Genomic DNA, 16592 nt, shown 5'->3' with positions numbered 1-16592 from the left:
TTTTTGATATGTTTATTTATTTATTCTTATAATCTGTGAATTGATATGATGGAAGAAAAATTACCTTATGTTAGGAATAATCTAGATGCTCATAAGATTTTCTACAAGTGGACATGCTCATATAGGGCTAAATCAATGATGGAAAATTAAAGATTTAAACTAACATATTTTTTTGCAGGTACAAAATGTTAAGCCCCCTTAAAATTAAAAAAGTATAGCCAAGTATAACTATAATTTAAATTTAATCTTATATATATAACTACTTGGAATGATTTTAATTTTAATTACTTAAGATAATCATGAAGGTAATCTAGTTTTATTTCTTTAATTTTTGAAATATAATATAATTTGATTAAATTAAGTGTTATGAAAGTATAAATTTGAGGTGAGATATCACATCCAACTTGGAATCCCAAGAGAAACGGACATTTCTTAAGGGAGAGTTCTATTATATTTGGAGATCCAAGTTAGGATGACTTTAATATCCAAAGAGGAAAAAAAATCAGGGATGAATTTCTTTTATTTGGATATCTAGACCTGACGAATCCAAGGAGCTTGCAAGAGGAGAGAAGACAAAGAAGCGAAGATAGAAAATATCCCACTAAAAATCACTTGCGTTAGTCTTAGGATTAGAATTCGAGTTATTGTCAGTGGTACCCGACCACTTTAATTTCTGTAGACCTTATGTTATAAATAAAGTGACACTTGTCATATGGATATTTAATTTATTAATTTGATATTGATTATTTACATTACTTGTATAATAGAAATTCCTTTTTTTTATATTTGTTTCTTACATGATGTGTTTAATTTTAGCTGGATATAATCGGAGGTTCATGATAGTATGAATAAAATCTTTATACTTAAAATTTAAATTAAATTTTTAGGCTAATATAGTAATTCTAATGATTATAGAAGTAAGCTCGGGATCATCAAGAGTTAGCATTTATGCATATTATTATCTTGTCTTCCTTGTTAGGTACCTCCCCGCCCGCAGGTTCTCACATACCACCTAACCTATTAGGATGCAACTCTGTCAATGGGATGATGTACACGCTCTAGGAAAAATATATTTTCTAAGCCTGATTTTAAAACTATTTTATCATTTTATACATTTGAGTTAAATAGTATGGATTACATTAGATACAAATTAAAAGAGTCTAAAATTTTAATTGCATTTTATTTTCAAGCATCAAATCATCCTACATGAGTAAATGGGTCAATCAAAATTTGTTCTAGATGTCAATCCCAATTCTTCAAAACTTAAACAACGTCCCTACCCATCTGTCATAAAAGACCTGACATATAATTTTAAAGCATCTAGGTGCTTAGCTGGCTCCCTAATCCAGGCTTGGGTAAGTCCAGAATTTCACTTTATTAGATAGGTTTGGGTGTACTACTTTGTAGTACCTAATTTAGATCTAGGTTCTAAGGCATTTTTCAAATCTTAAGCAATAATTCTCCAGGAATATAATACTAAATTTATAATAAAATATCAACTCAAATATAAAAATACTCTCTTAAAATACAAAACCTAACATAGGATAAATCGGGTTGTTTTTGAGCTTCTCATAATTCAAAACCTCTTAATTTTTATCCTTTGATTCGCTAAGAACTATTCAACATCGAGCTTTCTTCTTAAAAAAATTCCAGCTTCTTTCCATGTCTTTTACTTCATAATAAAATTGTATGGAATCGCTACTTTAATTATGAGCTTTCTTAGGAGCACCCCTCTTAGGATGTAATTAACTATAGGGGCCTACCCCTATATGGATTTTGAGAACTCCATATTAAAATAAAATCTTGTTTTATTTCATAAAAAAAGAAAATATATTAGGGAACACAAATTTTCTTTTCAAAATTTTTTCTAACTTTGAATATACTTGTAGAATGTTATTATTGTTTTCCTAATGATATAACATTTTCTTTGTTATATTTGATCATAGAAATGATGAATCTTATAAAACTCATTATAATTTTTATATGTTTTGAAGAATATCACATTTTTCATTTAAAATGATGTAGTATACTTCTTGTTGAATCTAATGAAATGAGTGGCTAAATTTTCAAAACTCCATTTCTATTCTTAAACACATTTGTTAACCTCATTTTTTATGAGGTGACAAGGATCGATCCTATTCCCTTCCTTGTTGATCTGATAATTAATATTCATCTAAGTTTCAATCGTCTAGAACTTAAATTCAATCACAATCCAAACCTTAATCCAGTTCAAATCCTGATTCTAATTCAAACCTCAATCCAAGCCTCAAATCAATCCAATTCAAAACCCTGACTTTAATATTTGATCCAACCTTCAATCTAGCCTCAACCCTATCCCAATCATTAACAATAATTTAAATGATTATGAATGATTTGAAAAATTCAAATTCAAACATTTAAATCCAAAATCTAGCTCAAACCCCAAAATCCAGACAAAAATCCAAGGATAAAGGCCTAAGTCATTAAAGTCTTTTTCAATGAATTTTCAAACATTTAAAACCCCAGTCAAATAACCTTTGATTTATAATCTATTAGTTGCATATTGATCAGGCATGTATTTAGGGTCTACCTTCTAAATTTGAAATCATTCTAAGACCTATAGCCTCATAAACTAAATCTATTTCCAAAGAGTATAAAACCTTTACATATTTAAGGCTTATGCCACTAGACCAGCCATCTAGTAGAATTTAACCTTAAAGCCTTTTCTAAAGTCTCTTATCACATCTAGACCCTTGATCATAATATATTGACCAGTAAATATCATTTTGGTGGACCCACTTTAGCCCCCAGTTGACCAGGGGTCAAAATGAGCAGAATAACTCTTAAGGGAAAATTTGGAGTTTTTTTAATAAACTTCAACATGTCCCATTTAAATCAAAACCTGGAACCTCCTCCAATGCATCATAAACACTATTAGGAGTGCATATGACTCAAACCCAAACCTTGGGTCAACCTGGTTGACCAAGTCAACTATGGTTGACCTAAATATCCCTTAAGGGCCAACTAGGTAATTTTTATTAAAATGGCCAATCCAAATCATGGGACCACCTCCATGGTCTCTAAATGTCATTTCAAACATATTGGACCCAAACCAGGTCCTATGTCAACTTGGTTGAAAAAATAGCCTTTTAAGGGTCCAAATAGTCAATTTGACTGAAATGACCTCCCTAGACCTTGAGACTACCTCCAATACTCAAAATCAAACCCATCGAATCCAAACCCATTTCTTGGGTCAACCTGGTAACCAAGTCAACCTAGGTTAGGGGAGCAACCGAGTCAAGCTAGCTCGCGAGCCTGCTCTGCCTCGACTCGACAACATGCTCGACGAGCCGAGCTAAACGAGCTCGCGAGTAGAGCTCGAACACAATTTTGAGCTCGAATGCTTAACGAGCTCGAGCTCGAATAGGCATCCGACCCGACTCGTCAGCTCGACGAGCAGCTCGACTGGGCCAGATTCATGGGATCGAGCTCGGGATGACGACGACGGATCAGATCTCGACGGCGGAACTCACAACGGATGCGAAGACGATGGCAAAGCTCGAAACGAACGTGATGATGATGCCGAAGCTCAGAATGGACGCGACGAGATTGAGTTTGGAGCTCGGAGCTCATGACGATGAAGCTCGGGACTACAAATTAGACGCGACGACGACGATGATGAAGCTCGGAATGGACGATGACAACGATAAAGCTCGGAGCTCGATTGAGTGCGTGACAACGACGATAGACGACGTCGTCATTGGACATGATGATGAAGCTCGGAGCTCGATTGAAAGCACGACGACGACGAACATCTGCACGGCAGCGAAGGCGAGTACGCGACAACATTTTGAGCTTGAATTGAGCTCGATGAGCCGCTCGACAGCGAAACGAGTCGAGCTCAGATTTTGAGCTGGACTCGAGTTCGAGCTCGAGCTCGAGCTTGGTATCTGAGAGTCGAGCTCGACTCGAACAACCCCTGGCTCGAGCTCGACTCGACTCTTTGCACCCCTAACCTAGGTTGACCCAATAGTCTCTTAAGTATTTAAATGGGTCATTTCAACCCATTTGGCTAAATCAACTTCCTCAAGTTTTCAATTCTATTTCAAAAGATGATTCAAACATTACAAAACTCACTATAAAGCCAAATCAAACTTACTTTGACCAGCTTATGAATACTTGGTCAAAGTCACTTAAGCTATCATATTCCTCTTTCAAATCCTAGGCCTTAACACTCTTTCTAACTTATTCTAATCAGCTCAATACCTCCCTCCATGCCACATAGGTAGTCAAGTTGACTGATTTGATGAGTCGAATGGTAAAACAAGCCTTTATGTAAGCTTAGGAGGCCATGCCACCTTTATAATCCAAATCAACTTAATAATTCCATGCCTCCATGCATTTGGATAAATGTGAGGAGTACTTGGCAGCAACCCAAAGCCTCTATATTTCTCAATTAATGATAGCAATCATTAGGGATAAGAGGAGAATGACAAAAAACCTTCTTAAATCTCATCATATCTACCAAAACTTCTAATTCCAACAGCCTTGAGCACATACCATTCATCATCCAACCTCTCTAACTATTTCAAAGACTTTCCAAACTTTCCCCCACCCTTTTCCAAGCTCAAAACTCCATTTAGAGAAGAGAAGAGAGAGAGAGAGAGAGAGAGAGAGAGAGAGAGAGAGAGAGAGAGAGAGAGAGAGAGAGAGGATTTGCTATAGCATATTCCAATCTAGCCATCAGGAGCTCCTAAGCCCTTAAGTAAAGTTGTAGAGGATCTCATTAGCTTTCCAACAAGCCCAAAAACTCTAAAATCCATACAATGGATTGTATGTTATCTTAACTTTTAGTTTAGAATTCAATTTGAAAATATAGAAAATCTACAATACATGGAGCCTTTTAACTCCAAGTATTATAAGATTATGTTACCCTAAATATGTATTTCCTATTTGCTCTAATTTGGATGAGTATTTTGAACGTTATGAGTGTTTGAATTTTTTAGTTCAATTTGAACTGATTTTCCTTAGATGAACCAGAGTCGTATGATCCTTTCTTCATCATGATCAGATGGCTCAGAAGTTGATACGTCACCCCTACTGAACTACAAGATTCTAGTCGAAATCGAATGCGGGTTATCAGGGATTCCTTGCATCGATATGGCACGACCAGGGCCCTCCACGTCGCTCCCACTTGATCTGACAGCAAATATCGTTACATACGTGGATTAAGACCATAATAGTGCCGCACCGTGTCACACACAACCATTGCCATTGTGGTCAAAATAATTAAATTTAATTAAAAAATCAATTTTAAATCCAAAAAGTTTCAAAATTTATAGAAAATATAATTTTACCAAATTAATTATTTTTATGCTCATTGGAAAGGGCTTGAGCCCTACTATTTATTAAAATTAAAATCAAAGTATTTTGATCATTGAATTATGAGTTTTTTTAAAATCACTTTTTAGCAATTTTCTCATAATATATTGGTCAAAATGGACTCAAATTTTGGAGATAAAATATTTGGGTATCTTAGGCATTTACTATAATTTTTCTAGGATCATATACATATTAGATTGCTGTGATGTGAATTTTCAAACTAATGGGTCCATTTTGGACCCAAAACTTTAAAAATTTATAACCCTCTAAATTATTAAATTTAGGTTATAAAATTTATGAGGTATGCTTGCATTAGTATCAGGGTTAGCTTGAAAGAGATTGGAACCTAATTGAACAGTAATGACACCTAAGAAAATAATTAAGGATAAGGTCTAGTTAACTTAGATAAATTCTAGGAAATTATATACACACATAATAGGAGTGAAACTTAACCACAGTGAACTTAGTAACATTATAAACTAAAAATTAAATTTCATTAAATTTGAAGTTCAATAGGTTATAAAATTAAGCAAGTTTAAATTCAAGCTTGTGAGGGACCCAAACACATCAAAAAATTATAATAAATCTAAATCAAAATAAAAAATCTAAAAAAATTCAAAAAATAGATCAAACTAACCAAAATTCAATCCTCTATCAAGGAAAATAAAAGCCCCATCACTGGACCTTTAATTTAAGTTTTAGTAAAAATTAATATTTAATTAAATTAAATAATTAAAATTATTAAATTCTAAATAAATTTTAAACACTTAAAGACACTCCTAGATCATCCCCAACCTTTGAGAGTGATTCTATGCAGTTTAGGATGAGTTTGGATTGAAACAATCAAACATTCTTAATTAAATAATTAAAAAATATAATTAGATAACCAAAATTTAAAAAATCATAACTAATTCTAAAAAGTTCCAAATTATCCAAACTTAGTTTCAATCAACTTCATTTGAGGTCTACTATTTTCTAAAAATGATAAACCAACAGAAATAAGATAAAGTCAAAAAGTTAACTCTTTGGTCAATCGTAATTCAAAATGAGATCAAAATTTTAAAAAATTTCAAATAGAGAAAACTCAAAATCATTGAATTACATTTAAGGTCTAATATTTATTAAAAATATCAAACTATAAAAAATCACTTAAAATAAAAAGTCAATGTTAAAGTCAACTCTAATACAAATTTCAATACAAACTTAAACAATTCATAACTAAATGTGAAAAAAATCTATTTTTAGCAAAATTATAGTCTAATTGCTCATCTTAAAGTCTAGTCTTTAAAAATATATTAAAACTTTAGAAAGTAACCTTAATCAAAAAGTCAAAATTTGATCCCTTTAATTAATACATTTAAATAATTATAGAAAATCAATATTTAAGTTAAAAATTTAGAAAAAATTAATCCAATATTAAAACCAGCATCTAATCACTTTAATTAAAATTTATCAATCTTTAAATCTTTAATGAATTAAGCTACTTAATTTATATCGATTACTATTAGGTAACCCTAGCCTATGAGACTATTGACTTAGCCCCAAGAAATGTGAAATAAATTTCATGACACTGGTTTAACATAGGTAGTAATCATTTAACACTTAAATATATTATAAAATAAATTCAAAAATATTAAGACCTAAACTTGAATCAAAATTGCCTTAAGCCTTCAATGAATCAGAACCTCAAATAACTTTAATCAATTACCTTACATAAGACATATCCAAACCACACAGCCTATATCTCACATTTTAAATGATTTTCTAGGACAATTAACTCTAGTCTTTTGCTAGGGTGGTGTTTACTTTTCTATTATGTCGAGCTTTTTAAGTTTTTATTGCATGCTGATTATTAGTATAAATTGATGTGATTATTTACTTACTTTTTGCAATCTATGTATTGATGTGATAGGCATTATATTTACCTTTAGGTTAGGGGTGATTTAAATGCTAATACAATCTTATACATGTGACTATGCTCATACAAGATATTAAAAATAAAAGGGGAAAATGAATAAATTAATTTTTTAAAAATTAATGATATTTTTTACAAGTGATCCAGAATGTTAATTTCCTCTTTTAAATAAAAAAGTGTATGATCAAGCGTGGTTGATTTGAGCATTTTAATTTTCATATATAACTGTTTGAGATTATTTAAATATTAATTATGTAGGATAAACCTACATATTATTTGAGTCTAGGTTTTAACTTTCATTTAATGTAATTTAATTATATTTAAAGTTGTAAAAGTGTTTTGAGAAGTGATATTAAATATTTAATTTAAAATTCTAAGAGAAGAGTGATATCACCTAGGGGAGAGACCCTTTTCATTTTGATATCCATATTAGGATACTTTGATAATCCAAAAAGAAAAGAAAATATCCCATTTAAGGAGGGAGTTTCTTTTTATTTGAATTTTAGGAGTAGAATTCTAGTTATTATTAGTGATACTAGGCCACTATACTTTCTACATACCCTAAACCCAACATATTTAAGGAGATCATAGAAGTACAAAGAAGTGAAGATCAAGAAGAATCTCATTCTCAAAGTCACTTGAATTTTAGGAGTATAATTCTAGCTATTATTAGTGATACTAGGCCACTGTACTTTCTACATATCCTAGGTTATAATTTTAAGTGGCACTTGTCACATGGAGTGTTGAATTTATTTAATTAGTTTAATTTGTTTTGATTGATTTGTTTACTTTGCCTATGATTAAGATTGTAAGTTTTCTTAGTTTTTTTACGATTGCACGTCGTAGTTTTATTTAGCCTATAACTCGATCGGAGGCTTGTAAGGGAACAATAAAATATTTTTTACCTTAATTAAATTTAAAAAATTTATGCTCAGATAGAAACTCTAATGATTTTAAGAAATAAGCTTGAATCGCTGAGGGTCGCATATATCATATTATATATTCTTTTCCTTGTTAGACACCTCCTCGCTTGCAGGTTCTGGTAGACCCCTTGACCTATTAGGGTGCAGTTTTATCAAGGAAAAATTGTGTAATTTCTAGGAAGTAATCAATTTATAAGACTTTTTAAAACTGTTTCACATTTGATTTAAGCATTTTATTAAGTTGACTTGCATGCATCGTAGTAGATACAAACTTAAAAGTATTTAAAAAATTAATTGCATTTATTTTAAGCATCAATTTAACCAACATAATACAAAAGACCAATTATGATATGCTCTAGATGTTAGCCCCATTTCTATATAATTAACTAAACAATGTTTCTACCACTATTTTATTAAAGTCCAGACTCATAATTTTGCAGTGACTAGGTGATTAACTGACTACCCAATCCAGGTCGGGATAAGTCTAGATTTATACTGCATTAGTTATGTTTGAGTTTATGAATTTCATTGCCTAATTTTGACTTAGGTTCTAAGGTAAGTTTAGACTATAAGACCTCAACCTTCCGAGAATTGAATCTTAATTTTTTAATAAAATTGACAACTCAAATTAAATCTCTTTCAATCCAAAATTTAAGCTTGATACTTAGGATAAGTTGTGGTGCTTCTAAAATATTTTAGAATCACAAAGCACCTCTTACCTTCATCTGTTGACCTCTAGAAATAAGTATTACAATTTGATATAATCCCAGTTGAATTTCCAATCCTCACTCATTTGACACCAATCTTTAAAAATTTAAAATGAAATCTCTACTTTTTTTTTTTAATCGAGAGTATTCATAGAAAACTTATGTTTCCCAAGATGTAATTAACTACGAGAGCTTATGATCATATGAGATTTAGAATCCAGATCAAAATTTTAAAATTAAGTTTTTAAAATCCAATTAATTCTCTTTAGAAAAATTAAATTCAACGATCATTATCATTATATTCAAATGATTGATAGTGAATGATATTTTCTTTCTTTGGGAAGATATATCATTCTATTATAATGACTTTGATTATAAAATTAATCATCTTTTATTCATATTATTTATGCCAAACACTCGATCAAATATCATTTTGATCCTTCGAAATCAAATATTATTCTTCCCTAAGTTTGACTATGATAATTAGGGTGAACTTGCAATTTTATAATTTGAACCCATAAAAAATTATATGATCACCTCCTGAGGTAATATATTATTCATAATGACGTGTTTGATTTCAAAACTAAAATTCTAGAAATTAAATTCTCTCAAAGAAAATTAATTTTTTTTAAAAACTCAATCCTTTTTTAATCAAACATTCTTTAGAATTTCATAATCACCTTTCGGGATGATATGTTATTCTTTTTATGTTTAATTTAAGAAATTTCATTTTCCAAAACCCTATTTTGATATTGAATCCATTGTAGAATATTGTGTGAGTCACCCGAGATTGTACTTTATTCTCAATGCCGTATTCAATTACAAAATAAATGAATATTGAATCTGGTTGGTGGTTTATTTTCTCCACATATATTTCTTAGAAGCGTTCCTTCTAGGGTTGTAAATGTGTTGAGTCGAGCCAAATAGTGACATTATCGAGCTGAGTTCATTTAGCTCAAAGTGAGCTCAAACTTGAAATCAAGCTCATATAATTAGCTTGAACTCGACTTGTAAATATTTCAAGCTTGTACTTGGTTCGATTACTCAACTTGTTTAAGAAGCTCGAACTTGGCTTGTTTATAAAGCTCGGATTTTGTTGTTTTAAATTTAAGATTTTTTTTGTAAATATTGCTTGTAATTTAGGAAAAAAATAATTTTAAGTAAAATATTGATTTTCATTTCAAGTAGTGTAAATAAATATCTAAATGAAATTTAAAATAAAATTTAAATAAACAAGATGTAAAGTTGAATATTCTTCTTATCCAATTTTTTTTTTCAAAAAGTTGTGATGCAAGTTGAATTTGAAATAAAACTTAAATAAAACAAATAAATATCAAATTAAAAAACCAAATCAAAGCAAAACCCCAACAACATTATTATAATCCACATAACTATCAACATGAGTTCTGTTAAAAGAGTTATTAGATTCAAACATTCTTTGAGTTATTTCCATCCCATCACTGCCTTCTCCACCTATCCAACAATGACTCATTCGTAGCTGGCAATAACATTGTGAATTGATGATATACATTAACACTTTACAATTATGTGCTCAAATTTGCCTATTATTTTCTCAAATCAATCCTCCACATTATCTACCCAATTAGAGTTTAAATAAATATTCCAATTTTATAATTTATATTGGTAGAAATAAATTGGTCATTATTGAGTGGAAATCATAGGGCATTAATTAAACTAAAGATTTGGAATATATTTTGAAAACAACATGAAGCCTTCATTGGGTTGGCTACATAAATCATTTTTTCCATTATATCCTATTAAGAATTGAATTCTCATTTAAAATTAATAAAAAAATTATTATTTTTAAATTCCTAATCATGTCTTTTAGGTTTATCTCTACTTTTCGTAACATAAACAAAATCTAATACATCTACTCTCATAATCTAGTCATCTTAAAGCCGAAGTTTTATGAGACCAAATAATATAAGGTGACTCATTTAAATCCTATCTATCAATGGAGCCACTACAACATTTTCACATATATATATATATATTCACCAGTGTGCTATCTATAAGTTCAAATTCACTCACCCACCTAAACCTCCTCATCTCTGCTACACTTAATTTTATGCATCTCTATTAATGGCCAACATTCTGCGTAATAAAGCGTTGCAGGCCTCACCATTATATTATTGAATTTTTTTCATAAGTTAGAGGAATTTCTTTTATCACCACACAACAATATTGATGCATTCCTCCACTTCAACCATCCAACTTGAATTCTACTAATATTGTCCACATCTATTTCACAATCGTTTCAATCAAACAATAGAGCTGATATATCTAAAACATACTTCTTTTTAATGACTTTACCCTTCAAGTCACAATCCCTCTTCTTTTTAATGACTTTATCCCCTCAAGCATAATCCCTGTCCTAGATATATTACCACTAAAATTATACTCCATTCATTTACTTTTAGATATAATCAAATGAAATCCTTTAGACTCCAAGGTTAACATCCATAATTGAAGTTTTCCTTAAAAATAAAATAAAATAATCTAAATATTATTATTTTTACCAAAAAAATAATAATTTAATTAACATAGTTTATTATCATTAATTTTTTAAGGACCCAAAAAAAAAAAATCCCAAACATATAAGAAACTTAATTTATAAATAGATCTAATATTGATTATCATTAAACAATGCAACAAATTAAACATGCATAAGCAATCAATCATTCAAACATGAACACAATGCAGCACCAGCCGTCCAATCACGTCAGCCATCTACCCTCCCAACATAACCCTCGATCCTACGGTTCAGCAATCATCCCGGACGGCGGCGAGATCTAGTCGACTTCTCTCCTTCAGCGCGCGCAATAGCTGCGCTCCCTTCCTCCTCCCCCGAGTGCTACACTCTCCTTGTAGCGCCACGACCACTGCATGCGCCACCACTGACGGCGCTTCCGCCGCCCTCTCGCCGCCGTATATAGCTGCCAAGATCCCGATCCCACATTCCCTTCCTCTTCCTGTCATCTCCTCGACAGATCCGGCGAGTGCCGCCGGCGCTAGAGCGTGTTCTCTCACCTCTTCCGCGCCTTCCTCCACTGTACAAAGCAACTCCAGCGCCGCTAGCGTGCGTTCCTTCACCGTAGTGGCCCCTGATCCGGCGGAAGCCACCGCCTCCACAGCAGCAGCCACCGCTCCAGCTTCCACTGCTACCCGTCGGTTTCCCTCCGCCAATAACATAGCTAGCAATACCTTTGCCGCTGCCCGAGCCGTTGCCGTTACCTTGAGAGCTGTGACCACACCCGCCATAACCCCTGGTGATGCAGGAGGGGCCGGCGGCGAGGGGCTGGCTGTCGCGAGCGATCGCTCCAAAAGACGGAGGGCGTGAAGGCTATCGCCGGCGCTAAAATGTAGCTCAGAAGCGTGAAAGGCTTCAGCGAGATCGATGGATAAGGTGGATGCTGAGTCTGCGGAGGGAGGGCGGTTGGATTCTGGATCCGGCGGCGGCGGCTGGTTGTGGTGGTGGCTGTGCTGGAGAGGGAAACGCCATTGAGTGAAGCTGTGGGATGCAGAGGAGGATGAAGACGAGGAACTTGACGAAGGAGCGGCGACTGAAGGAAGAGGAGCAGCCGCCGCAGTTGGAGGAGGCAGCGGTGGAGGAGGAGGAGGGGGAGGCAATGGCTGTTGGAGGAAGGCAGCTGCTGAGCTAGGGGGAGTTCTAGGACTGAGGACTGACTGTGTGCAGTTGCGGAAGATCCCACAGGAGAAGAAGGGTCGCGGCGGCGGCTTAAGTTTGGGCTGATTCCGGCTCATCGCCGCCAGAAAAGAGGAAAATTTAACTGGCCGCAAGCAAGCGCTTTGCTAGCTTCTCGTGACAATGGTGAGGAGAAAGGTTATTGCCGCGTGGAGTTTTGAGAAGGAAAGGTGGATTAACGATGAGTCTGCGAAGCAGAACGGTGAAATGGTGAGAGAAGGGAAGAATCTGAGTATAGTGGATTGAGACAGACGGAAGGTGGAGGGGACCATTAAGGTTGTACCCTGTACCATCTGTGGGGCCCATGGCTTATGCCATTGTGTGTGTGTTTTTTTTTTTCAATTTAATTTAATCTATTTATTTATTTTGACGATCGAAGGATGAGGGATAAGGATAGTACATCTCAAACGTATAGAGGACACTAACGTTATGAGAAAATAATTGATTCGTTACAAGTAAATTCATCAATCAAATCTATATTTTGATACTGGAAAATTTTAAAATTAATTTTATGATCATTTAAGTTCCAATTATAGTAAATTTAAATCAAATTAAATATTTCAATGGCAAATTTAATAGCATTAAAAGGTAATTTGATCTTAATTCAAATAAACCCAAATAGAATAATGGAAATATCATTAAAAACTTCATGATATTATTGAAAGATCAAAGAATTTTTAAATATTGCATGCTTATAGTTAAAATTAAAGACTCTACGAGATGAATCCAACGAACATAAGGTCGGTTAATTTTAAGGTCATTACGACATTAAAATACTGAAATAATAATCAAGGGTGTTAATAAGAGTTGCTTAATGTAGTGTTTTGCGGTTTTTTGCTAAAATTATTATAATATCACTTAAAAAATTATAATTAGCCTCCAATTCTTTATATGATGTGGGGCTTAGGAGCTTGGTCCTTGAGCTAAAATTGGAGAGAGATTGCAGATCTAAAAAACTGTGAAGCTCAACTTGAGTTTTTATGCTGATGCTCACCACTAACAATCATTATTGCCCAACTATTATCGCTCAAAACCAATCTTTTTCACTATCGTTGCTCAACTACATTCTTTTACCACTATCGATGCATGCCAACTTCATCACATTGTGTTACCCCTTATAGCAATGTTTATCATCACCTACTCCACCAAGTTGATCACTTATCAACGTCAATAATATCGATATATGCCATCATTTATATAGCTAGTGCATGCCATCAACACCAAAAAAGGTGTCCTCCAACTTCATCAACTATTGTTGCTAATAAAATTGACACACACTATTGTCAACAAGAATAATGCACATCATCAACATGAACTCCAACTCCTTTGATCAACACCAAGTTTTACATTAATCTTCTTGGTCTTTGGTCCCCTCTCCGCAAAGTAAAATGATCAAACGTACTAAAAATATATCTCTTGACGATAAATCTCATGACTTAAGGCTCTTCAAAATTACATCATAGAATCCATCCTCCATAGATCATACCTACTACATTGCATCATTGCTTTCCCCAATTAAGGGGAAAAGTGTCATTAGTAACCTACAAGGTGTACAAATGGAATAGCTTGTATTCTTCTTACAATTTTTGTGGATTTCACCAAAACACATTTTATTGATGCACCTCATGAATATCCTAAGAGAAAACATTGATGTCTTGTCTAGGAGGAACTTATGTTATCATATTTTTTTAGGAGTCTTCACCCTGGCTAGCATATATATCATGTATTTCTTTCTATTGCTATCATAATATCCAACAAAGAAAATTTCATCATTGAACAAGACAAAAAAAAATAAAAAAATTAAGTCTTAATCTCATTAGAATTTTTAGAAGAATCACAATGTAATATATATCTTTTAGAGGTGATAAGATATTTACCTTTTCAAACCACATTTTTTTATATAAATAAAGACATTTTTATCTTTTCATTTAAAAAACACCTTATGAGGGTAAACATCAAACATGATCTCCACTTCAAACCCTTGTAAGTTATGCTTATAAGGAAGCTTTGATGGAAAGATATGAGTGGATATGGTATTCACTAAAAAGACTCAATGAGAGCAAGTGGTTAATAAATTATTCACGCATTTAAATATCTCAAAAAGTATAAACCCTTAAAGGTATACATTCTTTTTAAAAATCTCATAACATACTTGCAAAAGAAAGTGTATGTTTTGTCCAAGAACCTTGAAAGATATAAACCTTAGAAGGTACAAGTTTTACTCTTATTTAAAAATCTTAAAAGATGGAAGCTTCAAAAGGAACATGTGTAATAAATATTATCCCAAAACTCAGCTGATTGAACTAATATGGTATGAATCTTCATTTATTTTAATCTAGTTATTAATTATAAGTCTTAACTATCTATTCAATACCACATAAGATTAAAGATTAAAGGAATGAGGAAACCATAGAAGGCAAAATATTCATTGGTGCGCTGCGGTACTTAGAATGGTGGCGCTATGGTGTTGTCTTCTATATTTGGGAAGGAGATTTTAAGGACTATTGTGACATTGGGAAGGAGGGTTTATGGTGCTTAGTTCATAGTTTAAGGGAATCTATGATCTTCTAGAATATTCTATTAGAGTGCCATGGTGTTGTATAAGGGAGCGCCACATCGCCAACTCAAAAGTGATATTTTTAAAAATAAAACATCTAAATCCATTTCTAATATTATAACCCTCACCCGAACCCCTTATTATTACTAGAGAAGGAAGAGAAGAAGGAGAGAGAAAAGGAGGAAAGTGGTTTAGAGGCCATGGAGCTGAATTCATTCTTTGGGCTAATTAGGGGTTTATTAGGTAGGAGGTAGACTTCTAAAAACTTGTCTTTGATTTAGATTCAAATAAGTATATCATAAGATATAGACAAAAATATATTTTTCTTTGCTTTTATAAAATTTTAACCACATAACTTTCAGTATACTGTAAAATACTTTACTCTGAACACTTGAATATTAGAAGTTAAATTTTATCAGTTAGTTCTCTATGTGCTAATTTCTTTGAATTTTAAATAAGCGAGGCATTTTAAGTATCCAAGATAGTTCTCTAAATCTCCAAAAATATTACTTTGAATATTCTTCTAAAATTTTTACTAGAAAAAATGTTAAGTGTGTAGGGTTTTACATATATAATGTCAACCCAATTTAGTAATTCTTGTAGATCATACATCATCATTTTCATATTTGAAATAATAATTATTTTCTAATACATTAAAATTACATATTTCATGGCATAGCATTAAAGAAGTTTTGAAATATGAAAGATTGCAAGTGCACTCTTTGAAATGTTACAAGGGCCCTATAAGTTATATTCTTGCTCCATCTTCCACATGTAAATGTGGGAGGCTTTTTAGTCTTACTTGTTTTATGCGGATATTGGAGGTTTTCTGCTTTGTTCTAACCCCATTATTTATGTAAGTGTGAAATGTTTATGTTCTATTATGACCTCACTTGCCTTGGGAATGTGTTGGAGGCTTAAAGGGAGCTATAAGTGAAAGTAGAATTTTAAAAAAGCATTGGAACATATGCATAGTACATTTATGCATAACATATTCTTATAATTTGAAAAAGTTCAAGTGTAAGAATTATTCTTGTAGCAAATATATTCTAATATTTTAATATCCATGTGAAGTTTACTTATAAAAGTATTAGACATAACTATGATAATAAGCTTTTTCTTATACCCCTATGAAATTATTCATATGAATGGTGTGAAGGTAAATTGTGTATAAAGTTAAAAATTACTGAATTAATATTTTTGAAATAGAAATGTGTTAAATTTCATATATGATTAATTTTTGTCCTTTTTTTTCTATAATTATATGTGTGGTTCAAAAATTTTATTTATTTTGTTGTTATGAAATTTAATTATTTCTATATTTGTGTATCAATTATCATGTATGGATTTAAAAATTTTTTAAATTTTTTTACTAAAGAATGTGTTTTAAAAATAACCAATT

At 32.3% G+C, this 16592-nt stretch overlaps 1 protein-coding gene across 1 annotated transcript; it reads right to left on the bottom strand.

The window, feature by feature from the left end:
* Positions 1-11561: 11561 nt before the first annotated feature.
* Positions 11562-12808, bottom strand: LOC110093330 (pectinesterase inhibitor 10). The gene has a single exon (XM_020818182.2). The coding sequence runs from the start codon at positions 12690-12692 to the stop codon at positions 11691-11693; it is 1002 nt and encodes a 333-aa protein (XP_020673841.2). The 5' UTR covers positions 12693-12808; the 3' UTR covers positions 11562-11690.
* Between the last annotated feature and the right edge of the window lie 3784 nt (positions 12809-16592).

This window comes from Dendrobium catenatum, unplaced genomic scaffold (assembly GCF_001605985.2).
Source record: "Dendrobium catenatum unplaced genomic scaffold, ASM160598v2 fragScaff_scaffold_923, whole genome shotgun sequence".
Lineage (NCBI taxonomy): Eukaryota > Viridiplantae > Streptophyta > Magnoliopsida > Asparagales > Orchidaceae > Dendrobium > Dendrobium catenatum.
Note: the sequence above shows the minus strand (reverse complement) of the source record. Positions and strands in the feature narration are given on the sequence as shown.

Excerpts from the sequence above, each read along its gene's own strand:
- LOC110093330 (XM_020818182.2), bottom strand. The coding sequence starts at position 12,692 with ATGAGCCGGAATCAGCCCAAACTTAAGCCGCCGCCGCGACCCTTCTTC.